This window comes from Leuresthes tenuis, unplaced genomic scaffold (genome assembly GCF_036924035.1).
Source record: "Leuresthes tenuis unplaced genomic scaffold, fLeuTen1.0.hap1 SCAF_5, whole genome shotgun sequence".
Lineage (NCBI taxonomy): Eukaryota > Metazoa > Chordata > Actinopteri > Atheriniformes > Atherinopsidae > Leuresthes > Leuresthes tenuis.
In genome coordinates, this window is record NW_027325359.1 from 22839824 (window position 1) to 22866184 (window position 26361).

Below are 26361 nucleotides of genomic sequence, written 5' to 3' on the forward strand. Positions count from 1 at the left end.
TGCGTGCATACTCAGCTTTACTCAAACGACTTTAGACACTTCAAAGTTGTAAAATCTACAAGGCACATAAAGTAATTAAAGAGTAATTCTCGCACTACTCCCGTCTGCTTCAAAGACAGACCTTGTTTATCAGATCAGTAAATATACAGACTTAAATGTGGCAGCTGGTAATGCAACTACAGTCTGTTCGGTAAGTAGCAGAATGAACAAGGACCATATGACAGCTGACAGGTATTGTGTTGCAAGGTCAATAACAACAAATGAAAATATAAAAAATAATGTTGCAAGTACATTGTTCAGCAAAGTGCGACTGCCGTTACTGACGGAATTTCAATATAATCATCTTTTCTACTTAGTGTTGTGACATGTCATAGCAAGTACTTGTTCTACTTATATGTTGCATGTGCAAGTGACCCACATTTATACAGGTGACACATGCATACAGTGTCTTACCAATATAGTGTCATATAATTTCAACATTTATAATATATTCCTTTAACTTTAAAGACAGGTGATGCATCTAAGAAGAATCGGTTGAAAGCACAGTTATTTATAATTGTCCTTCTGATTACTAGTTTGGGTTAACTGATAAATGAATTGTCATTCTGGCCTCATAGTTACCATAGGAGTGATCCAGCAAAGGGTTGGACATGTTGGGGACATAACCTTCAGGAGGAGAGTAATTCTGACAAACCACAAAGGCCTCTGCACATAGAAAGACAGATCTTGTGTTTATTTTGAGAACCAAGTTCATGAAAAAGGATGAGATGTAAATCATTGTGTTAAAATCAAGAATAACACACCAGCCAAAGCAGCAATTTATAATTGTGGTTCAAAGTAACATTCTGTTTGCGACAGTGTTAAGATGAAAATTTTGCTAAAGCACGATACACTATAAACATAACATCAATGAAGATGAGACAAAAATTTAAACAAATTTTCAGACGACTAAATAAATCAACAAAAGAAACTCTTGCTGTCAATTATTAAATACATTTAAACTTTCAGTAACCTGACAGCTTTGCATTTCATTATGTAAAATTCTCAGGTTTTCAATGAGTGACTGAATAGATGGAGTTTGCTGCCCCACAAGCTTGTGATTGGTCAACAGTGGTTGTGACTCACCAATGCTGGAGTTTCTGCTGCTGCGAGGCTTGGCACAGGTCACATCGCTGAAGAAGATCTTCAGCTGAGAGTACAGAAGAGTTACATCTTTACCTCGGAAGATCTGAGAAAGTGGGACAGGACGGAACTGATATTAGTCGATCTCAATGGAGACCCAACACCCACACCCCACAATGCACCACTTACTGTGTTTTGATAATAATTAAATTAAGGTTTTAGGTTTTTGGGTGACTAAAAACAGACAGCAACACAACAATTTCGGCAAGTTTCACTCAGACTGTGATTTGGATCTAATAAACAGTCACACTTTGACTGTTTATGACTCAGCAAACAAATGCTAAAAAATTTCAAGAACAATTGAACAGTTATACAGATATTATAATTCAGTCAACAATGTGATGATGAAAAAAGAAAAAGGTTACAATATACACAATAAACTCTCTTTTGAATGTTGCACATTGCACAGTAAGCTGCAAAAATGATCAGCTTTGTTCTCCTTTGTATCCGCTAGTGTTGCTTTCTGATTTTACACTGGTCTGAAAAAATCATCTAACATCTGGCTTTTGAGTGCAACAACAAGGTCTTTTATTCAGTCCTACAAAGGTTGCTTGGGGTTGGTTCCAAAAGTGAGCCTGGTCATTACAAAACTGCTGTATTAACAAGTATCTATCAACACCCGTGTTTTCTAATTTTTGTGCATTTCGAGCTATAACTCTGAGCACACCTCTTTTTCTGTACAGAAACACATCTGTAACATCTCATGGCGGCTCTAAAAAATTTAAATGAAAAAATTTTACTCAAATAAATCTAACCATCACTTTGCATGAGTAGCTATACCGTTTCTGATGTTACAAGATGTATTTGAGTACATCTGTGAAGTCATTGCCGTGAATTATTGATAAATGAGAAGAATAAAACTTGACCACACCTTGGCCACAAATGTTCCTCCAGGTTTCAGGACATGAGTGGTGATATTCAGAGCCTAAAAGATAGACAGCCATCAGGGTGACATCACAAAACATCTTTCAGATAAACACAAATGCACTTCTCTACTTACAGCGAGTAGGAGCTGAGCTTGGATGTACTCATCCACATCATGGAGGCCGGTTACTATGGAAATCAGAAAATAAAAACAACATCAGGGAGATAGTTGAGACTCCAAATCAAGCCAGGACAGACATGATATGAGCACCTCACCATCTGGAGCTCCATCACACACCACTAGGTCTGCTGGCTGCCCCTCAAAGTGACGAATTATCTCCTGAGCTGTTGATACCTGAGAGGAAGAAGAGAAAGCAGGTCATGTGACACATCCCTGCACTGATTAATTTATACTTAAAGAGAGTCTTTGGTTTAATGTTCTGTTTGTATTCTGTCAGGGGGAAGACTAAAGTGAACATTCACGTTATGACAAGAAGACTTATTGTATCTGAAGTTCAAAATGGCATCCATTATGTCAAACACATTCCATATTTTTTCACTTTCCTTTCCATCACTTTGCTCTATAATCATGGAAATTATTCAACTATTCTTTTTTGCAAAAATTACATTTTTAAAAGAAGTTCTTAAACACATGTTGACCTACAGCAATAATATGATAAATAAGCAATAATAATAATTAACAGATTGGAATGTGTAGCCTCTATGAGACTGAGGATAAAATATCTCAAGCCTGATTTAACTGGCTGTCCCTCAAAACAATGTGCAAAAAGTGTATAATTGAGTGAATAGTATGAGTTCCCTGCAGTTCTGGAACCTTACTGAAGCAAATAGAAACCAGCCATGTGGGGTTGATAGGTTTTCAAAATTAATTAGAGATTTCATTCCACTTTAAAATGTTGGTTTCTACAGTTTAACTTTCAAACAGATTTCACAGTTTTTAAAAGTCTCATGTTTAAATGTTTCTTTTATATCTTTTAAAAATCTGCAGGGAGTTTGCACTTTTCTCCAAAATGTAAACATTTTGTGGGACTTGAGCAGATCCATAGAGTCATGATAACCATCCATCCATTTTCTATACCCACTTAATCCAATTCAGGGTTGCAGAGGTGCTGAAGCCCATCAATGGGTCACCATACACAGGTTGCAAGTCTATCGCAGGACCACACAAAGACAAACAACCATTCTAGGGATAATTTAGAACACACGTTTTTGCATAATGGGATGAAGCAGGAGTTGTCCAAACATAACACCCAAATTCCACGCAAAGTCTCTTTGAGGCAACAGTGCTAACCACCACACCACAGCTCCATCATGATAACCATATAAGATCAACTGTGAAAAAAGCCTTGTTAAAAAAGTTGGAACAATCTTTTAAGGGCAAATCAACACAAGTTCATACTATTGAACTTTACAGCAACCACAGTTGCTAGGAGGTTAGTGCTAGGGAGATAAAAAGACAAATCAAATAAAAGAAGCAGGAATGATGGTGAAACATTAGGTTCATTATGTTGAGCTCCACCTTGGTGATGTCTCCCTGAATCTGAGTGACTCCTGGCAGAGGAGCCATGGCCTGCAGGTCCACCGCCACAATTTTCACCTCTTCACCCCCCTCACCAATCTCACTATTCTCCTCACGCCCCCTGAGCAGGTATAAAACATACCAATTCATTTTACTCCTTTAATACTGGATTTAAAATGTTAAATACTGTTCTTTTGTAAACAGCAGTCATATAGAGGAATGGAAGCTACCCGAGTTTCCGACTGAGAACCTGACTCCAGCTGCCTGGTGCTGCACATAGATCTACTGCTCTGTTGACACCTGAGAGAAAAACATGAGAAAAAAGAAGACAAAAGACAATTACTATCAAACAACAGACAAGTACAGCTGGTATAGTTGTTGCTGGTTAGTCAGTTCCATCTTCCCAAATACAGAAGCTCCTGTTTACCTTTGTTATGTAAAATAGTGGTGAATAATTTGGAGTTCATGGGTATTGATCAAATGTAGTAATTTAATTAATAAATGATCAAATCAACAAATAGATTGATGTAAAATAAATAAATAACATCTGTGCCTAAAGTGTTTTGTGCATCTCACCTTTGAACAGGTTGAACTCATGGTCGAGCTGCAGCAACTTGAAGGCACTCCTCGCTCTCCAGCCCTCTTCTTTGGCCAGACGATAATAAATGTCACGTTTATCTTTGGAGGAACGACCCATTCTGACCTCTGACAGAAAGCACACAGAAGCAGAAACAAGCCAGCCTCTTTTATCCTATTCTTTCAGTGGCAGAACTATAATGATAGTGTACCCCAGTGTAATGTTCCTGTATAATGTTTACCTGTTCAAATGTTCTGTGAGTATTGACTGGCTGTGATGCATTGAATGTATGTGGCGAATATGTGATTGGATGAGAAAGTTAGTTTGAAACAAGTTGGCGGGTTGAGTGTGAGGGACGGTGGCCTGTGAGTGTGTGGCGAGTTAACATGGAGCGTGTTGTTTTTGGCGTGGTTATGGCTGAAAGTAACCATTTGTGCTAATTATAACACATAAAGGGTCATGTATTAGCGGTGAGGTATCTGTAAGACCCAAAACTGCATCGCAGCACAACCAGTGAGGTACAATGAAAGTACTTTTCATTGTAACGCGATTTTGAGTCTCAAAGGTGATACTTATTTTTTTAAACACTTCTTTGTTCTTATGCGTCTGAATCCTCATGGCAAATGTTTACTGAAACAAAACTTCATATACACAGATTCCTTTGGAAATTTAATGAAAGTAGGCAAAACAGGCTGGTGCTGAGAGGTCCTGTTCTTGGCCATTGACGTGCAACTATACAGATGCCACTGAATATTTCTTGGATGTGTCTCCTCACTCTGACCACACTCCACATTACAATCAAGTATGCAAACATTGGCATTTTGATGTGACACAAGCCGTGTCACAACACAAGCTGTGACACCAGGCGTCACAGCTGTTTGTGCTCACTCCGAGGCGGCCCCTAATACAGAGAAGGGCTCCAGACTACCTGAGACTTTTCATGTGGTCCCTTGCGGCGAGGGACTTTTTAAGGGAAGGGCAGCGTAGAGACCTCATTGTAACGTTCCTTTTATAATGTATACCTGTTCAAATGTTCTAGGAGTATTGACAGTCTGTGATGCATTGAATGGGTCTCGGGTTATGACAGGGTGGGGTCAGGTGTCAAGGATGGAGGCCTGCGAGTGTGTGGAGATGTGAGAGTGTGAGTGAGAGGGTCAGGCAAGTTAACATTGAGTGTAACTATCCGTGCTTATAATAAATCGACTGTTTGTGGAATAGCTCTGTGTCATCCCTTTAGCAGGTCCTGCCGGACGCTACGATATAATGTCAGCTTGCTGTAGGAAATACTGACATTTATAGCTCCTGTTTGTCCGCTGTGCAGTTTCTTTTTACTTATCACTTTCAGGAGGCAAAGTAATATAACAGTATTAATGATAATTCTAATAGCACTCAGTTAACATATCCTAACTTTACTATATTAATATTACAGAAGTACCAAATAGAAAACATTCTAAAAATAGGCCACCTTCAAAGTATCAATTGGATGCAGCATACAATAAGTTTGCTGATGGCACTTTCCAATCAAATAAATCACTTATTGTGGTAAGCACACGATTTTGGCATTTAGGGAAATTAGGGAACACTCTATTGTCCATTTGCACGTAAAATTGCACTGATGTACCCTATCAACAATCATAAAAAAAGACAATTTGAAGAAATTTGACGCTTCAACCATAAAACTGAGCATCAACATAATATTCACAGACAATGAAAAGTGCATACTCATCAAGTCCATCAGAGCTTGTAAATAAAAATAGTGCAATGCTATGGGTTGAACAGAAAAAGAATGTGGATAAAAAATTGTGTTTCTATTTATTACTACCTCCTATTGCTCCTCCCAAGGGCTATTTCTAATCTTAACCTAATTAAATTTTTCATGTTTATGATTTATAGACCACTGTTAATCGTTCACTCTTGTCTAAGTCCATTTTTACAGCGATACTTCTCGTCGAGTTAAAATCCGACATCCTATTTTCACAGTTGTCTGACATCTCTGTATCTCTGGGACAGAGAGATATATAAACATACATTCACACTGGGCAAAACACTTAAGACAATATAACACCCTATTTAAATATAACTTCTTAGATATAAATTGCATTACTTACTGCTCACGTTCTGTTACAGTGTTAACGACGGAGAGACCCTTAGTAGTCATGGTAGCGCCTGTTCAAAAATCACGCTTAGCTTTTCAATTTAAACTCTCGTAAAGCTGAAACGAACGCCTATGAAGGTTATTAAATACTTTAGGTTAAAATACTTGGAAAAAAACTTTTTCTTTTTTTTTATTCGTTTGTTTTCCGTTTTCTGTTTTTTAAGTAGTGGCCACACGATGGCACCGCTGTCTACAGAAGCTTCCAGCCTTATCCAACAGTTTAAATCTGCAACCTCCTGGATGGATACAAAAGTCTGAACAATACACAGCATATAAGAGAGTTAGTAAACTGTGTACTCTTATCAGGAGCATAACATATTATCTATACCCATGTAAAATTACTTATGCAATGACGGTTTTGTCTAATGTCAGGCATAGAAAATCATACCATTATCAACAATAGGGACAAGACAAAAAAGTTTAAACTGGGGGAAAAGTACTGTAACTATCCTCAATCAAACAATTGAGTTGACAGCACTGTTATTCAGTCAACAAAATCAAACCTGATATATTACATTTCATTCAGCAGCAGTTCATTATTTTCTATTCAACAAATACAATCAGTTAATGTGGTCAGCTATTAAAAACAAAAACAAAAAAGAAGTTAAGTCCAGAACCAGCTCTGAAAAAATTTCAGAATTTCAGAATTTCAGAATTTCAGATTATGCAAACAAGAAGCTGACAAAACAGTTTGAAAAGAGGAAACAACATCAAATTGGTTTATATACAAAGTTTAATAGTTATTTTCTTTCTCTAAAAAAAAAGACTTTTGCATTTCAAAGTAACAAAAACTGTAACAAATTTAAACTGAAATATAGAGAAAGGTACAGCAATGAGAAAATCCAGTCCAAAACCCAATTTCTATGTTTCTCATGAAGGAAAAACTAACAAATAAACAATAAAAAGGTAACTTAGAGAACAATGATTGAAATTACAGACAATGATGAAACATTTGAAATACAAAAATATATACTCATATAAAACAAATACATATATTCAAAATAGAAGACAAAATATTTGCATTGACAGTACACTTTTCACCCTGACTAATGAGGACAGAGCTGACTGCAAATCATTCCTAAGAGGGAAACAGAAGAAGAGATACAACAAGCACCGGTCATGAGAACTGAAAAACAAAATCTGAGTTTTAACAAAACTTAAATGAAAATTATTTATGTGGCATCAACAATGAAACACATGAAAAGCTGTATAATTCTCAAACAAAAACCAGCTCTGCTTAAAAAAGGAAATACGTTAACAAACAGAACCTCAAGTGTTGAAACCAACACGGATGAATGATACAAAAAGAAATATTATTCTAAATATTTCAAAAAGTCTCATCTCTGCTGTTCTGAAGCGGTCACAACTCCACAGAGGTGTGTGTTAAGTTTGGCTGAAGTATTCCACAATGTCTGCAGGGAAGTATCCTTCTGTCTTACTGCCAATGGGGTGGGGTAGGTGGGGTGTATTTTAGAGGATGGTTCCTCAAAGAAAAAGAAAAGAAAAAATGTTCAAGTTATCCCCCACCCTAATAAATCTGCTGATTTTCTGTTTCTACAAGATTCAAGACTGTGCAGCTTTGATGCATTATAGCGACCATCTCTGTGAAGAATATTGTTCAGGTTAAACTGCTCAAGTCTTTTCACAATTAAGAGAAAATTATATTACAATATTGAGGAACAACGTTGGACACTTTGTTTGATACCGGCTCTTCATGTCATACTTCTATATAAACACGACATGCCAAATAAGCTGCATCTTCCACCTACACAGCTTTCTGGAAGATATTTTAATCATTAATAAGATAAAGATCTTCTGGAAGACTGTTCCAAATTTTAGCAGCATTAAACTGAAACGCAGCCTCGCCTTGTTTAGTCCTGACTACGGGCTCCAGCAGGAGACCCCTCCCTGAGGTTCTCAGAGTCCCAGCTGGTTCATTTGGCTCTAACATGTCAGAGATGTACCTTGGTGCTAGACCATGAAGAGACTTGTACACGAGCAGAACTACTTAAAAGTCTATTCTCTGAGCTTCAGGAAGCCAGTGCAGAGACCTGAGAGCTGGACTAATATGGTCGTATTTCCTGGTTCTAGTCAGGACTCGAGCAGCAGCCTTCTGGATGTACTGCAGCTGTCTTACAGCCCGATTAGAGCCCAGTGAGCAGGCTAGAGAGATAATAGGATACCTTCGATCAAACTCATTTTGACAGGTGACCTCTGACCTCTTATCGATCAATCAAATTAATATGACAGGTGACCTTTGTTTGACATCCGTTTGCTGACATCTGGGGATATGACTTTTGACCTCTTATCGATCGATCAAGCTATTTTGACGTGTGACCTTTGTTTGACATAGATTAGCCATCTGTTGAAGAGGTCTTTGACATCTAAAGAAGGGGGAGTTTATGGCTAGGGTTAAGAATGATTACAGCTAAAGTCAGGAGGTTGTGAGAAATATATTAGTTGAATGTTTAAATAGGAGAAAGGGTTAGGGTTAATAGAAAAGTTGTAGAAGCGGTCAACATTTTAACAGCTTCAAAGACCGGTCCCTGTAAGGTAAAGATGGGAAAATAATTAGATGTGTGGGGGGGTCGCAAGAATGCAGCACTGCCAGGATTTGGGTGTGGGTGGGGGGTAACAGACATCTGGTTCTCTCTGACTGATCAACTCATACTATGAGAGTCAACTGTATGCATGCTGTGGCACTGGGCAGTAGGAAGAAATGGCCAGGGGTTAATAAGAATGCAAAGTACAGTGTGGTAAACAGTCTGTGTCATTGTCTTAGTTCGCAAGTAAACAAATTAACATATATGATGTTCACTAGAATGCATCATGCTGTGCGGGAAAGAGACAGCATTTTAAGTCTCGTATGAGTATGGCTCAGGGTGCCGGAAAGTCCTCCTTTTGCCAGCTGTTGCTAGCACTACAAGGATTTGGGTGGGGTGGAGGTGGTAACAGACATCTGGCTCTCTCTGGCTGCACCATACTGTGACACTGAACGGAGGATGGGGTGTTTATAGCAAATAGAGGTAGGTTTAAATTACACAAAAAGGTTTCCCTCTTAGTTTGCACACATGGTGTATATGGTATCAAGGGTTAATCTACAGAGAATTCACTAATAGACCAGGTTGCCCATAAAGTTTACATCTGGTTCTCTCTGACCGATCAACTCATACTATGAGAGTCAACTGCATGCATGCTGTGGCACTGGGCAGTAGGAACAAATGGCCAGGGGTTCATAAGAATGCAAAGTACAGTGTGTTAAACAGTCTGTGTCGTTAGTTCGCAAGTAAACAAATGAACATATATGATGTTCACTAGAATGCATCATGCTGTGTGGAAAACATCCTATGTCTTACTTCACAAGTAAACAGAATCAATACATCTGTTACTAACCGTAGGATGGATGTAGACCAGGTGTGAAGAGCAAATGGGTTGAAATTAGCACTTCAAGAAATTTTTAAAACACTCCCTTATTTCTATGGAGGGGGATGTAAGACTATATAAAATGGTTCAGGCATTTACGTCGGGGGCTCAACCGAGGCAGGACAGGAATCATGGACTCTGGTACGCAAAAGTCTCCTTAAAAGTTTAGATCTCTTAGGTCAGTACTTGTAATAGTAAAAAAAAAAAAACAACAAACAACTTTTTTTTTAGGACGGAAAACCAGAGCTGACATCCATACACAGCCAACCGGCAGTTCTTTGGCACTCTTAGGAGTATTCAACGGTGAGTAAAAAAGATCTGATGATAAACATATGAATGCGTGTATAATTATATTACCACACCATGACAGAGTGCTAATTTCCAGAGTTGGACGCGGAGGATTTGGATGACTTCATATTGACGCAAGCCGATTATGGTAATGTTTTTTTAACTTTAATAACCTTTAACAAGTGAAATGTTTCAATGAAATAACATCAGATGTAACTGTTTACAGATTTATTAAACAGTGTGGAGCAAGGGCTTCCCCGAAAGAAGAACCCAGCCGTGTTTGAGGGAGATTTGACTTTCATCGCACCGAGCGGGGGAAACGGACTTTCCCTGAATAAATCCTGGCTACGACGAAGACTGCTCCCTGTTCAGCACAATCAGTTTTTCAATGGAGTGTCCAAGTGGTACTACAGAGGATGGGCAGCTGGAATCATCGGTGTTACACACACCACCGAGCATACGTTTCTCTCCTCGAATAATACCGCGGCCCGAGTCGCCTGTGAGCGGCCTCAATACCGATACGGTTGAGGGCGAGGGGGCACGGGCTGTCGGTTTACTAGGCTGCATATCGGCGCAGCTATTAGAGGCGCCGGGCATTGTTCGCGGGGAGGTCGGACCCCTCGCTAAACTGCCTGATCTGCGGGGTAAGTTTTAAAAAAAACAAAACTCATCACTCTTTGTTTTTGTTCATACGTCATCAACACGGATGTGACACATAGGGAGAGAGTGAGGGTGGGAGGGGTTAAAAGGGCGCAGCCTTTTTCAGTAGAACTCATGTGAAGTGCCTGTAAAACAAGCCAGATGATATATTATTACTGCTCTGTCCACTTATCCGTGCTGCATTCAACGGGAGCATTACATGGTAACATCTATGCAAATTTCACATAGTGTATACTTAAGCAAGGTTTTTTATTTATTTATCTATTTTTATGCTATTAAACTGTGTTTCAATTTGACAGAATCTGATGTTATAGTTCCTGTGAGGTCCGTGGTAAAGAATCGACGCTTGTCCGAGGGTTAATGAAAGGTACAGCTTCGTCCTCTTCATTTTTTTCTCTTTTTTAATTTATTATTATTATTATTATTATTATTATTATTATTATTAGTAGTAGTAGTAGTAGTAGTAGTAGTAGTAGTAGTATTAATTTTTTTAATTATTATTATTATTATTAACGTTTTTTTATTATTGTTTATTTATTTTTAAAACATTCACAATCACCGAACCAGGTATATTTAAAATACTTTTATGGTTATTTCTCCTTCATCCACAGAGGCCGATCTGTCGATAGAACGGATAAGTCCTACAATTCGGCCTGACCCTCGTCTGTGGAGGAAAAGAAACGTGAAAATCCGACGTGAAAAATCAAGAGCTCGGGCATTCATGAGAAGTAGCGAGATTCTTATACAGAAAATTAACCGTGACTTGAAGGTGATTTCGAAGTAAAGTAAATGTGTCTATATATATAAGTAGATATCTTAACCCCTCTTAGCCATTCTCAATTCTGTGTAAAGATGGATAACCAAGCAGGCAGAGCTGTGCCGGATGTAATATCCGAGGCTGTGGGAAATTTGGAAAACATTCCCATACCGGTTCATGTGTGGAATTACTTTACACCACTGGAGTATGCGCTCCTTAATGTCGATTATCAGTCATCTCCTATGAATATTGAAGAAGATGAAAATGATGAAATTGATGTGTTACACGAATTAGAATCATCAATCCTGAATTTAAACGGGCCTCCACCACCCGCCCTGAGTTTGCAAAATGAGTCACCGAATATTGTCTCACCAAATCCAGCTCCTTGTGTCACATCACTAGATACAGCCTCAGCGATTAGTGCTTCTCAAACTTCAGCATCAGATACTGTCTCACCAAATCTTATTTCTTTACCTTCTCCAGCTGCAACAGAACAAACTCGGCAGCATGGTAGGGGGTTGAATCAGGAGAACGTAGCCGTCCCTGAACAGAATCGGAGAGATACACCTCCACCGATTGAGCATGAACGTTTCAATTGTCTTGAAATAAGACGTCCCGTCACAATACCGCGTCCGTGCCCTGATAGAATGCCCGACATCGCTGAGTTCACTTCAGCTGTTATGAGCAATCTTATTGAAGTGGCAGAAACAGCGCGATCACACGCCAGATGTAATGATGTCGTCCAGCTAGAATTAGTAGGTGAGAGTATTTCTCAACACATTACCGTTTCTGTCACAAACGAGTCTGATGTAATCCTGAAAGCCTTTCTGGACTTTTTAGACGAGTTAACTCAATCGAACGCAGAGATTGCCTCTGATACTAACATGGAGTTAGTCCTCCAGGTAGTAAGAAACTCTACAGGGGGCGCCAAACGGAAGGCTTCAAAAACCTTAGAATGCGAATTAATCCATAAGAAAAAACGTCACTTGTACATTACAGATAACTGTGACAATCAGCTCTGTTTTTCCATCAGTCTCGCGCACGTCTCCGGCTCTAAATTTACCGATAGTCAGGCTTCGGCCCAGGCGAGAGAGTTACTGTCCTGTGTGTTGCGACTCGTCATGTACAAATCAAGAGCTCAGTCCTGTATTTTGTGGTGATTGCAACAGAAGCTGTCGTAACTCGTCGTGCTTCAACAGACACAAAGAACCTCGTGAGAGACCCCGAGCCAGAATGCAAGTGAGTGATTGTGATCTGATTAAAAGGTGTCCGACGTGTAAGAGATTTTATCGCGTTGCGATGACTAAAGTAAAAAACCCCCACATGTGGGAAGGTTTAAAATGTACAATCTGTGGTGAGAAACTGACCCCCGGTTCTACATCAACTCTCTGTGGACACCAGTGCTACATTCAGCCTAGCAGCGCCGACGAACGGCTTGACGAAAAACTGATCTTTTATGATTTTGAATCCTTAGTCGGTCAGAACGATGTGCATGCCCTCTTTCTGGTCTGTGCAAAAACGCTGAAAGGTGTCGAGTGGTCTGCATACGGATTGGATTGTGTCAGGAAATTCCTCCTCCATTTCAGAAGACCACGCTACCGTGGATACACGTTTATTGCTCACAACGGACGAGGTTATGACAGCTATCTAATCCTTAACGTCATGGTGCAACTAGGTATGAAGCCCTCTCTCATCACACAGGGGAGTCAAATTCTCTGTTTTACAGACTGTGATTATGGTTTGAGATTCATCGATAGTCTGTCATTCCTGGCTATGAAACTGAGTATGATGCCGAAAGCATTAGGTTTCAGTGATCATACCAAAGGTTTCTTTCCCCACAGATTCTCTTCAGAACAGAATTTGAAATATGTGGGGCCTTTTCCTTCACGGAGTTACTACTCTGTAGAACTCATGAGGCCCAGTGAGCAGTGAGAGTTCTACAGATGGTACGATGGAGTTTGTAAAGGTACCTTTAACTTTCGTGAACAGAGCATGCTTTACTGCAAAAATGATGTAGACATACTCTTCGAGGGGTGCGTCAAATTCCGCAAGCAATTCTTTAACGAGACACGCGTGGACCCCCTGAAATGCACCACGATCTCGTTGGCCTGTATGAAGGTTTTTACCGCACACTTTCTGCAGCCTAAAACCCTGGCCATACCTTCACCCGTTGATTACAGTCAGCAGAGTATGATCTTCTCAAACGCATCCATCCAGTGGCTGGAGTGGTTAGCGTTTAGCAGAGGGATTGAGATTAGCCACGCGTTAAACACAGGGGAAAAGGGAATCGGTCCTTATCACGTAGATGGGTATGCGGAAATTGACGGTGTGAGGGTAGCTTTTGAGTTTTACGGCTGTTTCTTTCAAGGCTGCCCCATCTGCTATCTGCCTCAGGACACATGTCCGCTGAGGAAGGAGCCGTTTGAACAGTTCTATGCAGAGACCCATGAGAGAGAGAGAGTGCTTCAGTCAGTGTATGGTCTTCGTCTGCATATCATGTGGGAGCACGAGTGGACTGAGATGAAAAAGTCCCATCCGGAGGTGATTGAATTTCTCAAGAGCTTTAACGCCCCTGAACCTCACTCTCCCAGACAAGCACCGTACGGTGGTCGGACCTGCGCACTCAGTGCGGGGGTAGATGAAACTGTGCACTACGCTGACTTTACATCTCTTTACCCCTATGTAAATTGCAGCTTTCCTTACCCTCTCGGCCATCCCAGAATTATTTGCAAAGATTTTGATGACCCTGACAGCTACTTTGGTTTCATAAGAGCTGTTGTTTATCCTCCGCGTGGGCTGTTTTTCCCAGTTTTACCTTACAAGTCATCTCACGGAAAACTTGTATTCACTCTCTGTCGCACCTGTGCTGAAATGAATAACCAGGCAGGTGCATGCAACCACAGCGATGAGGAGAGAGCACTAACAGGTGTGTGGGTGAGTGTGGAGTTTAGCAAGGCGTTAAAGCTTGGTTATCGTCTTGCTAAAATCACTGAGGTGTGGCACTTTGACAGGACCAGTAGCTCAATCTTTGTAGACTACATACACACATTTCTTAAGGGTAAACAAGAGGCTTCAGGATATCCCGCAGACGCACTTGATGAGGAGAGTAAGCTGAGGTACGTCAGAGATTACAAACTCCATCAAGGTATTCAGCTGGATACCAGTAAAATAGAGGTGAACCCTGCTAAAAGACAGGTGGCTAAACTGTGTCTGAACAGTTTCTGGGGGAAATTTGCGCAGAGGAACGACCTCCATCAGACCACCATCATCACAGACCCGAATGAATTTTTTAATTTCATGTTCTCGGGTAAATACAAGATAGCCTACTTCCACTTTCTAAACCCTGACATGTGCATGTTGCAGTGGACTTACAACAAATGGTGCATCGCTCCTCCCAACAAGGTAAACAATGTATTCATTGCAGCATTTACCACCGCATATGCACGTTTAAAACTGTACAGTTGTCTGGAAGTAATGCAGGACAAAATTCTCTACATAGACACAGACAGTCTGATCTATGTTGTGAAAAAAGGTGAGACTCCTCTGAAACTGGGAAACTATCTGGGGGATTTGACCGATGAGCTGGGGGTTGACACAATCCAGGAATTTGTTGCAGCAGGACCCAAGAGTTACGCCTACCAGACCAGAAATCAGAAAAAAGTATCGATGCGCGTTAAAGGCATCACTCAGACGCATGAATGCAGCGAGAAGGTCAACTTTGACAGCATCAAAGAGTTAGTGGAGGGATACTTGGCTGGCTCCAGAGAAACGTGATCGAGACCCTTCAGCGTACCATCAGAAGAGATAAAAAGGGGTTTCTGTTAAAAAATGCGACATTCCCGAAAAAGTTCCGGGTGGTGTATGACAAGAGACGCCTTTTTCCTGACGGTACAACTCTGCCTTTTTATTAAGGTATTAAGGTGGTTAAGAGGGAAAAAAAATAAATAAATAAAAAAAATTTCAGATATGAAGGAGATTGATTTTGACCCCAGACTAAAGACTCCTTTTTCATGTCTGATTGTGGGGCTCAGCGGATGTGGGAAATCATTTTTTGTTAAAAGTCTTTTAAAAAAGTGTAACCATGTGATGGATGATGTATCTGATAATATTGTTTGGATTTATACCTCTTTCCAACCATTGTACGCTGAACTGCAGCGGCTGAATAAAAACATCAAATTTGTGGAAGGATTGCCTCATTCTTTTGAAGATGAAAATCTGTTCCCTCCTGATCGTAAGCACTTGGTTATTCTGGACGATGTCATTTTTCAGGCTTCAGACCATCCTGAAGTGGTAAAAATTTTCACACAGTACAGACATCACGAAAATATGAGTGTCATGATGTTGACTCAAAATGTATTTCATCAAGGGAAATACAGTCGCACCATCAGCCTGAACAGTAACTACCTGGTGCTGTTTAAGAATCCCAGAGACAGATTGCAGGTGAATATACTAGCCCGTCAAATCTTCCCCTCAGAGAAAGCTATCTTCCTGGAGAGTTTTGAGGACACCACCAGAGAGCCGCACGGGTATTTAATCGTCGACCTGACCCATTCATGCCCAGAACAATACAGACTGAGAACGGGTTTACTTCCTAGTCAGTGGCCAGTTGTCTATGTTCCGAAAGGATAGTAATTTATCATGTCAGCCCATATAAAAAGGAATGCTCCGTTACTCAGAGCTCTGTACCACGCCACACCTCAGAAACGTAAGGACATTCTCGGCTTTGTGTGAGATTGCTCTGAATATTTTAAAGGGTAACATTAAGCTATCCCCTCCCCAGTATCGGAGTTTGAAAAAGCAAAAGAAAGTTATCAGACTGCTGGCTGATAAGAGAACCGGTTTAAAACGTAAGCAGCTGGCTCTCAAAAGTCAAGGAGGTGGGTTTATTCTCCCCATCCTAACGGCTCTTGCACCCGTAATTGGGGATCTAGTGGCCGGAATCGTTAGAAGATAAGATGTCGCTCAGGACGGCACAAAAGATGTTTCTCATCTCACCTCATACTTGATCCTTGATCCTTGATCCTTCCAACTGATTTCTTTCTTTTGAGCGGCCTCACTATTTGTGACCTCCTCACACGTTTACCCGGCGGCCGCTTTCTTGGTCTTTGTTGTCCTCCTCCTGACACAGACACAGACACTGAGGTGACCTCTGACTGAACGTTTGCTTGATAGTGACTAATGAGTCTGTGATCGACCCGTTTTTATATATATATATATATATATATATATATATATATATATATATATATATATATATATATATATATATTTACTTCTGATCAGAGGAGAGATAGAATCACAATTCCCTCTTACTCTCTCTGTGATATCAGAGTGAATGACCATCATTTCATTACGCGTTGTGATATCACGGGTCGGAAGTGTAGTCTCACAATGGTTTTCCCATAAGTAAAATTTTTTGATGTGTTTTGATCCGTTTTAATCTCTATGTGGATGTTTTCAATATGCCTCTTTGCTACAGGTAGATAGTTGACCGGGTTAAAAGTATGCGTAATTATATCGCCAAACTTACCCTCTACTCTAACTGTTCGCAAGAGCGGGGCATAAGCATCAACTATCTGAGGAGCAACCACATCGCTGTAACAGTAAAGCTGGTAGAAACCTGCTTTTAAATCCATCGGGTAAGGGGCACTCCTTTTATCAAATACGATCCATTTGCCAGGCTCCACACCTAGCATGTAGCTCAGTGGTGGATAAAAACGCAGGTGGTACTGGGCACCTGCCTGATACGTGAGTCTATTTTCCACCGTGTTCACGACTAAATAAATATCAGAACCTATTTTTCTAAGGTGACCCTCAATCTCGGCTTTGAGCTGATTCAAATCCTTGAAATGTCCGCATCCTATATTCTGGCGGTAGAACTTTTCCAGCCTCGCTTTCCTCCATTCAAAAAAAGCCTAGTCCCTGGGGGCATTATGCCATGTGTACGGATAAGCAATCTCCGTCAAGGCAACCTGCCACGAACCTTCCAAATCGATATGCTGGGCTAAATCCATACGGAAACTGGAACTGGTATTATTCTTAAAGACGTTGAAACTAGCATTGGAGGGCAGGGTGATATAAAACCCCTCATCCTCTACCGTTCGGTTCATGGTGTAATGTGGCGGGCTAGGAGTAGCGATGGCCCCCTTTATACCTCGTGAAGGTCACTGGCTCTGACCCAGCTGTTGAATTTCTCAGGCCAGTTTTTCCAACGGACAAAAACCTGTTTTACACCCCTGATGCTGCGTCGTTTTAATATCTTCTCCACTTGATACATCTTGTCTTTATTCAGTTTAACTTTTTGAAGCTCCTCCGCGTAAAAGGAACCTTCAATAGCTTCTCCATCAAAATCTTTGAGTTTGTACACAGGGGGAGATCGTGCAAGCTGCTCAGTCACTGTAAACACTTCATCTGTAAAACTTTGTTCATATTTCTTGTCAAACACGCCTCGCAGTTTAGATATTCTTACAAGATCTCCTTTTTTAAACTTTATCCTTGAGTCCTTGCAGCGTCGATCGCGTGCAGAGCCGTACAGGTTCTGAAAAACTTTAAAGGTGTTTTCTAGAGTCACCTCTACAGGCTTCATTTTGATGCTCGTGTGGTAACTGTGGTTGTAACTTTCCACGTGATCCTGCAGGACGTTGAGGTATCGACGTGTGTTATTAGCAGTAAAATATCTCCACATCCTGGTTTTTAACGTGCGGTTAAACCTCTCAATCACAGATGCCTTTACCTCGCTCGGAGTAGCAAAATGCACAACTCTGTGGTTCTCTAATAATACCTTAAATTTTTTGTTAAAAAATTCTTTCCCCGCATCAGTTTGAAGTTTTTTAGGGGTCTCGCTTTCTCTAAAAACGGATTCAAAAGCCTTTACCACCTCTGCGGCGATTTTTCTCTTCATAGTGCGAACGTAAGCCTTTTTTGAAAACACGTCAATGACGGTTAATAGATAATTATACCCTTCATTGTACTCAGCCAAGGCCTGCATGTCGTAGAGATCTGCTTGGAATTGTTTTAAGGGGCTGGTGACAAAAACTCTGTTTCTCGGAAAATGTATTCTTGCAGGTTTATGTAGAGTATATGCATCTTGCTCTGATAAGAAGTCTTGCACTTTTTTGCACGTGACTTTCTTACCCGTTTCGTCCTGTACAGCTTTACGCAACCTCTCTACTCCCCCAAAACTACCAGGGTGGATAGGATCGTAGAGAACCTTTTTCATTAACCTCGTTTCAGCCATCTCACCTTTTACAAACTCTGGCTTGTAATGACAGAAAACACAAAACGCAAGTATATTTCAACCTTTTATTTTTTCTCTAATGTGTGATAATACACACACACACACATACAAATGATCACAAAAAGCAGGAATGCTAGTAATATAGGATTTAAGAAAAGTTAAATGTTATAACAACATCACATGATTACAATATTAGTCTAAACACATCCGGCTGATGGAAAGAAGGAATGTTACACCCTTCTTTTAACCCTCCCAGAACTTTGTCATGGTTTGAAGCTGCTGCAATTTCTTTACATTTTCTCCAATCAACTGCTCGTACATATCGTGTATAGAAGTGTTGATTTGTTTCACCAGAGTTAGTTCGTACAAGTAAGCTTCTGCCACAGCCCTGACTCTGGCATCATCTTCACAATGGTTACGCACAGTTAGAAGATGTTGAATGGAAGGAATGAATCGTTGATTATAAAGTCTCCGCATCAGAGTGTAGTAATGGTCATGAAAAAAGTCGTCCTCGAGGACATCCTTGCACTGATGTTGGCGTAAACTAGGGTGATCGACACTACACCCGTAGCATGATTCCAATCATAAATTTTTTGATGGTCTCATTCAAGAGGTGTATCACTGCAGTTTTCACAACTTTGATAAAACCTGAGGGGACCCATCCATCAAATTCGTCCTCGCCCTCTCCTCCCCCATCCTGAGTGTCTGCAGGGGACCCCTGGCCTGGTGGAAGCTGAGAGTCCTCCATTTCGTTAGATTTAGCTTCCTCCGTTGTTACGGCCACGGTGGATCCTATCGGGTAGAGCGTTAAGCAGCGGTCATCAGGCGCCGAATTTGAGAACTCGATCTCAAGAGAAGAGGAGGAGTTGGAGGAGAAGAAAGACTCAGACGAAGTCGCTGGTGAAGGAGGGTGATACGGCTCCAGGTGGTATCTGTCGCTGTCTGGTGATCCAAACTGCGGTGATGTGGATGTTGCAGAAGGGGTCCCTGTATGCATCAATAGCGACGGAGAAGCATTCTCCAGATTGCGGTCAGTGATCTCCTCGCACAATGTCTTCTGGACGCTAGTTCTCATCCTGTTCCTCGTGTTGATCGGTGTATGACCCGTGCTGGAGTGTGTCCTTATAAACCTGAAGGGGGTGTGGTTATTGAGGTTGAGGAGGAGGGTTCTCAGCGGAGGGAGGTCTACACAGCCAGGGTTTTCTTGACTGCTAGAATCTCACTCCAGTTCTGGCAACTGTGGAACAGCATGGAAACTCGATCCGCTATATCATTCATCTTCTCCACCCAGGCTGCATGAGGTATTGCTAACAGCGTCCTAAACACACCACAGTCAGAGTTATAACACTCAAGAACAAAAAGATCCCCCTCTTCATTCTCATTAGATTTCCGGTGGCCTGCACGGAAGAACCAACGGCCTGTAACGCCTGTTTTCGATTGCCACACAGCAGTAAAAACCATCATTGTTTTGGCCAGCTCAGCATCATCCAGAGGATTCTTCAGTCTCGGACTCTCCAGTCTCGGTCGTGTGGCTGCAGACGCTGCTGGGATTTCTTCGGGTTCTGCTTTCACTGTTAACACCTCCTCAGCCGAGCCCTTGCCTCCTTCTATATGACGCGGTATCGCTAGTTTCAACACTCCCCAGTCGTTGGAAGTTAGCATACCCACAGTGGTCAGAGGTCCCGGCTTCTCACCACCCTCGTCAAGCTGATACAGACAGAGGTCACCTGTTTCATACATGAACACATAGCCCCATCTTCCCCGCAGTCCATAAGGCTCCAGTGACCATTCTTCCTGTAGAGACACGGACGACGGTTGCTGCGTTCTGCACAGAAACACCATCCTTTTCTTGGGAGCATTTGGTATCAAGGGCTGATCTTCAAATATCGTTACCGGAGTCTCACAAATGAGAGACCGCAGAGCACACGTCCTCTCCGGTGCCTGCGTAGATTTCTCCTCTACACTCACTCTGCTTCTTGTCCTGGGCATCTTGAATCAGCTATCTTTCACCCCAAAGTCGTTCTCTACACACTGACTGTCTCAGGGTTTTTATCCTTTACTCGAAACCCCTCCCCTGTCCACCCATTGGCCCTCAAAACTGGGGTCGAACAATACCCCCCACACATCTAATTATTTTCCCATCTTTACTTTACAGGGACCTTTGAAGCTGTTAAAATGTTGACCGCTTCTACAACTTAACCTTTTCTATTAACCCTAACCCTTTCTCTTATTTAAACATTCAACTAATATATTTCTCACAACCTCCTGACTTTAGCTGTAATCATTCTTAACCCTAGCCATAAACACCCCCTTCCTTAGATGTCAAAGACCTCTTCAACAGATGGCTAATCTATGTCAAACAAAGGTCACACGTCAAAATAGCTTGATCGATCGATAAGAGGTCAAAAGTCATATCCCCAGATGTCAGCAAACGGATGTCAAACAAAGGTCACCTGTCATATTAATTTGATTGATCGATAAGAGGTCAGAGGTCCCCTGTCAAAATGAGTTTGATCGAAGGTATCCTATATTATCTCTCAGGCTGTTACAGTAGTCCAACCTGCTGGAGACAAACGCATGGATTAGTCTTTTTAAGTCTGGTTTAGACACTATTCCTTTGATTCTGGCAATATTTTTTAGATGGTAAAAAGCCACTGATGTTATTGATTTAATGTGGCTGTTAAAGGTCAGGTCTGAGTCCAATATTACCCCTAGATATCTAACTTATTAGGTTTTAGAGAGAGTCTCAAGGTGACTGATAACACTTTCTCTTTGTTTCTGTGGGCCACAGACAATGATTTCAGTTTAGTCTGTGTTTAGCTGGAGAAAATTGTTTTGCATCCACACACTGATCTGTTCGATGCAGTGACACAATGTATCTACAGGCCCCTGTTCTCCTGCCGTCAATGACAAAGATTTGTGTGTCATATGCATAGTTGTGGTAGGACACATTATAGCTGCATATTAGCTGGCCTAATGGGAGCATGTACAGATTGAACAATAGGGGTCCCAGGATAGACCCCTGGGGAACCCCACAGGTCATAGCTATTTGGTCTGTGACACAGTTACCAATTTCAACAAAATACTTCCTGTCCTCGAGATAGGACTTAAACTAGTTTAAAGCATTACCAGAGATTCCCACCCAGTCTTCTAACCTCTTATTCTGAACCACAGTTGTCTGCCGTAGCTGCTATCCAGCCAGTGAGTCATTCACTAACCCACATCCCTCAGTGATTTAATTATCAATTGCTATATACCTCTGGTGCCCCTCTGCACACAGTGTATCAGCTACCACCAGTCCCACCTCCACAGCCAGTGTATCAATTGACACCACAGTAGCTGATCTGTCATCCCCGGCCATTACAGCAGCCTCTAACTTCCCCAATTACTCAGCCAGTCTATTACCTGTTGTCTCATATAACTGGCCCAGCACCGCAGCAGCCTACATCAGATCCACGTGTTCAGTGTGCCTTGCCGCCGCAATACACACCACAGTTCTTATGCTCATTCAGGTTCCCAAATAGCCAGTCCCAGTACCTGAACTGCTTAACCTGGTTACAACAGCAAGAGGAAGTTTGCTGTTTGTACCCTGGCAGAAGATGGTTTGGACCACCTACTCAGTACTCACACTGAACTATCTGAGCATTATAAATATCATCTCCATTTGGAACACTTAGTACCGGATGATGCTAGGCTAATAGCTCAGTTCTACAGGCACTATGCACAACCCTACATGGCTACTATGTAAGCTTTGCAATGGCAATATGGGCAGCTGCACCAGTTAGCACAAAATGAGATGCAGAAATCATGAATTCTCCTGACTTCAAGGCAGAAGATTCCAAAGCCTTTCAGAGCTTCACCCTCTTGTGTTGAGTTACTAATAGGAATGCTAACATCATTAGAAGTGTCCAATGGGATGGAGGTAGTATCAACAAGCCCTGCTCCACAGCAAGGTCTGTGCCCATACAAATGGTACTTGGCTGGGGACTTCAGGGTCCAAATGGTCTTCAGTCTTATGCAATGGTGCAAGAGAGACATTATTTATAACTTAGCTCTCAAACCAGCACAGGATGACAGCACGGTTCATGTCTCATTTGTTATTGCAAATGAGACATGAACCGTGCCATATGGTAGCAGTTCTTGCCATAGTTAGAGCTCTGTGTGGCACTAACAGAAGCCCAGCTGTCTTCCCTCCTGCATCAAGAGCTCACTGTCAATATTACTCTGATCTTTCGATGGACTATCGATGCTGACATCAGAGTCCTGCAGGTTTTAAGTGTTCGTCAGAACCACGATCTCTTAGATTAAGGAGTCTTTGCTGTTTGTGGGATATGTATCTTCTGATGCCACAGAGCTAGACCCTGTAAAGCCAAATATGCTGCTGATGGGTTGGCGGAACACGTCCCTCCCAAAAGTTATTTATACTCCAGACAAGATCACCGGAATGTGTTGACAACACTGTCAGATGATGGCAGATTACTTCTGGGCCCAATTCATTGGGAGCTACTTACTCTTCACACCCACTGGAAGTGGCACCAACACACCGATTAACTCCTTCAGGACAAATTTGTGATGATCGTTGATCCTCAGTTGCCATGAGCTTCCTAGCGCATTGGGAAGGTGGTTAAGCTGCATGCAAGTGATGATGGATGTATGCCTCAACTGAAGTTCAAGTTGGGAAGAGGAATTAGCTGAGGCCGGTTACTCGGCTGGTTCTGCTGCTAGCTATGGCAGAGGACAATCCTGATTAAGAGACTGGGTTATGCTGTGGGGAATTTATGTTGTTGCTAAATATATATGCCGTTTAGGGAGCAGCTGTTATAATTGGTTAATCGGTTGGTTTTTTTGCATTACATGGTGATATTGAATCAGGCACTCTTTAGGCTAATTATTATTGAGCCAGACCCCCTGTGGCAGCCTAGTTACTAGTTTTGTTTAGGAAGCATGGAATATTAGTGACATTTTGAGCTGTGTATTGTTTCTCCACAATCCGATTTTTCTCGATAAAAGTATGGAAAGTAAAGAGGATGTCCATGTCTGCTCTCTGCCTGGAGTGGCTGTTGTTGATGAGGCGGTCTTAGCATTCAGTACTATGAACACCTGCAAATTCACAACAAAATTTTTATAATAACTTCAGGATAAAATGATTAAAGAATAATTGACTAAATGAATAACAAAGACTCTCTCCCATGAGCTGTCACCTTATCGTGGTGGGGGAGTTTGCGTGCCCCAATGAGTCTGGGAGCTATGTTGCCCGGGGCTTTAAGCCCCTGGTAGGGTCACCCAAGGCAAACAGATCCTAGATGAGGGACCAGACAAAGAACAGCTCAAAAGACTCCTTATGATGAAAAATAGATTTGGACCTCGTCATCCCTTGCCCGGATGTGGGGCCCGGCAGCGAGTGCCTGGTGGCCGGGCCTGTGCCCATGGGGCTCGGTCGGGCATAGCCCGAAAACATGACATGGGTCCCCCTTCCGACGGCCTCACCACCCGTGGGAGGGGCCAAGGGGGTCGGGTGCCTTGTGAGATGGGTAGCAGCCGAAGACAGAGGCCTTGGCGGTCTGATCCCCGGCTACTGAAGCTAGCTCTTGTGACGTGGAATGTCACCTCTCTGTTGGGGAAGGAGCCGGAGCTGGTGCGCGAGGCTGAGCGGTTCCGGCTAGATATAGTCGGACTCACCTCGACGCACGGCTTGGGCTCTGGAACCAGTCCTCTTGAGAGGGGTTGGACTCTCTTCCACTCTGAAGTTGCCCGTGGTGAGAGGCGCAGAGCAGGTGTGGGCATACTTATTGCCCCCCGGCTGTGTGCCAGTACATTGGGGTTTACCCCGGTGAACGAGAGGGTAGCCTCCCTCCGCCTTCGGGTGGGGGGACGGGTCCTGACTGTTGTTTGTGCCTATGCGCTAAACAACAGTTCAGAGTACCAACCCTTTTTGGAGTCCCTGGGGGAGGCACTGGAGAATGCTCCTACCGGAGACTCCCTCATTCTGCTGGGGGACTTCAATGCTCACGTGGGCAATGACAGTGAGACCTGGAGGGGTGTGATTGGGTGGAACGGCCCCCCGATCTGAATCAGAGTGGTGTTATGTTGTTGGACTTCTGTGCCAGTCATGGACTGTCCATAACGAACACCATGTTCAGGCATAAGGGTGTCCACTTGGCACCACGACACCCTTGGCCGCAGTTCAATGATCGACTTTGTGGTTGTATCATGGGACTTCCGGCCGTATGTCCTGGACACTCGGGTAAAGAGAGGGGCGGAGCTGTCAACTAATCACCACCTGGTGGTGAGTTGACTCCGCTGGTGGGGGAGGATGCCGATCAGACCTGGCAGGCCCAAACGTATTGTGAGGGTCTGCTGGGAGCGTTTGTCGGAGTCCCCCGTCAGGAGGAGCTTTAACTCTCACCTCCGGCAGAGCTTCAACCATATCCCGGGGGAGGTGGGGGACATTGAGTCCGAATGGGCCATGTTCCGTGACTCCATTGTCAAGGCGGCTGATCGGAGCTGTGGCCGTAAGGTGGTCGGTGCCTGTCGTGGCGGCAACCCCCGAACCCGCTGGTGGACACCAGTGGTGAGGGAAGCCGTCAAGCTGAAGAAGGAGTCCTATTGGGCCTTTTTGGCCAGTGGAAGCAGCTGATAGGTACCGGCAGGCCAAGCGGGCTGCGGCTTCGGCGGTTGCTGAGGCAAAAACTCGGGCCTGGGAGGAGTTCGGTGAGACCATGGAGAACGACTTCCAGATGGCCTTGAAGAGATTCTGGTCCACCATCCGGCGTCTCGGGGGGGAAGCGGCTCACAGTCAACACTGTGTATGGTGGAGACGGGGCTTTGCTGACCTCAACTAGGGACGTTGTGAGTCGTGGGGGGAATACTCCTCAATCCTACCAACACGTGCTCGGAGGAGGCAGAGTCGGAGAGCTCGGAGACGGGGCCTCCCATTTCTGGGGCTGAGGTTGCTGAGGTGGTCAAAAAGCTCCTTGGTGGCAGGGCCCCGGGGGTTGATGAGGTCCGTCCTGAGTTTCTCAGGGCTCTGGATGTTGTAGGGCTGTCTTGGCTGACACGCCTCTGCAGCATCACGTGGACATCGGGGACAGTGCCTCTGGACTGGCAGATCGGGGTGGTGGTCCCCCTCTTTAAAAAGGGGGACCGGAGGGTGTGTTCCAACTATAGGGGTATCACACTCCTCAGCCTCCCTGGTAAAGTCTATTCGGGGGTACTGGAGAGGAGGATCCATCGGATAGTCGAGCCTCGGATTCAGGAGGTGCAGTGTGGCTTTTGTTCTGGCCGTGGAACAGTGGACCAGCTCTATACCCTCGGCAGGATCCTGGAGGGTGCATGGGAGTTCGCCCAACCAGTCTACATGTGTTTTGTGGACTTGGAGAAAGCGTTCGACCGTGTCCCTCGTTGAGTCCTGTGAGGGGTGCTCCGGGAATAAGGAGTGCCGGACCCCTTGATAGGGGCCGTTCGGTCTCTGTATGACCGGTGTTAGAGTTTGGTCCGCATTGCCGGCAGTAAATCGGATACGTATCGGATCGCAGCCGAGTGTGAAGCGGCTGGGATGAGAATCAGCGCCTCCAAATCCGAGACTATGGTTCTCAGCCGGAAAAGGGTGGAATGCTCTCTCCGGGTCGGGAATGAGATCCTTCCCCAAGTGGAGGAGTTCAAGTATCTCGGGGTCTTG

The 26361-nt window shown here is 43.0% G+C and overlaps 1 protein-coding gene across 2 annotated transcripts in view; it reads right to left on the minus strand.

The window, feature by feature from the left end:
• Positions 1 to 26361, minus strand: part of ftsj1 (FtsJ RNA 2'-O-methyltransferase 1) — a 29897-nt gene extending 3536 nt beyond the window's left edge. Inside the window, exons 1-9 of one of the 2 annotated variants that reach the window (XM_072386467.1) lie at positions 26358 to 26361; positions 4163 to 4289; positions 3817 to 3886; positions 3587 to 3707; positions 2323 to 2401; positions 2183 to 2235; positions 2054 to 2107; positions 1126 to 1228; positions 622 to 705 (exon numbers count right to left, since the gene is read on the minus strand). In XM_072386467.1, the coding sequence (XP_072242568.1) occupies positions 622 to 705; positions 1126 to 1228; positions 2054 to 2107; positions 2183 to 2235; positions 2323 to 2401; positions 3587 to 3707; positions 3817 to 3886; positions 4163 to 4283 (685 nt within the window). In that variant the 5' untranslated portion in view covers positions 4284 to 4289; positions 26358 to 26361. Of the gene's footprint in view, positions 1 to 621; positions 706 to 1125; positions 1229 to 2053; positions 2108 to 2182; positions 2236 to 2322; positions 2402 to 3586; positions 3708 to 3816; positions 3887 to 4162; positions 4292 to 6271; positions 6310 to 26357 lie in introns of those variants that run through there. The other variant, XM_072386466.1, reaches the window with a different exon arrangement.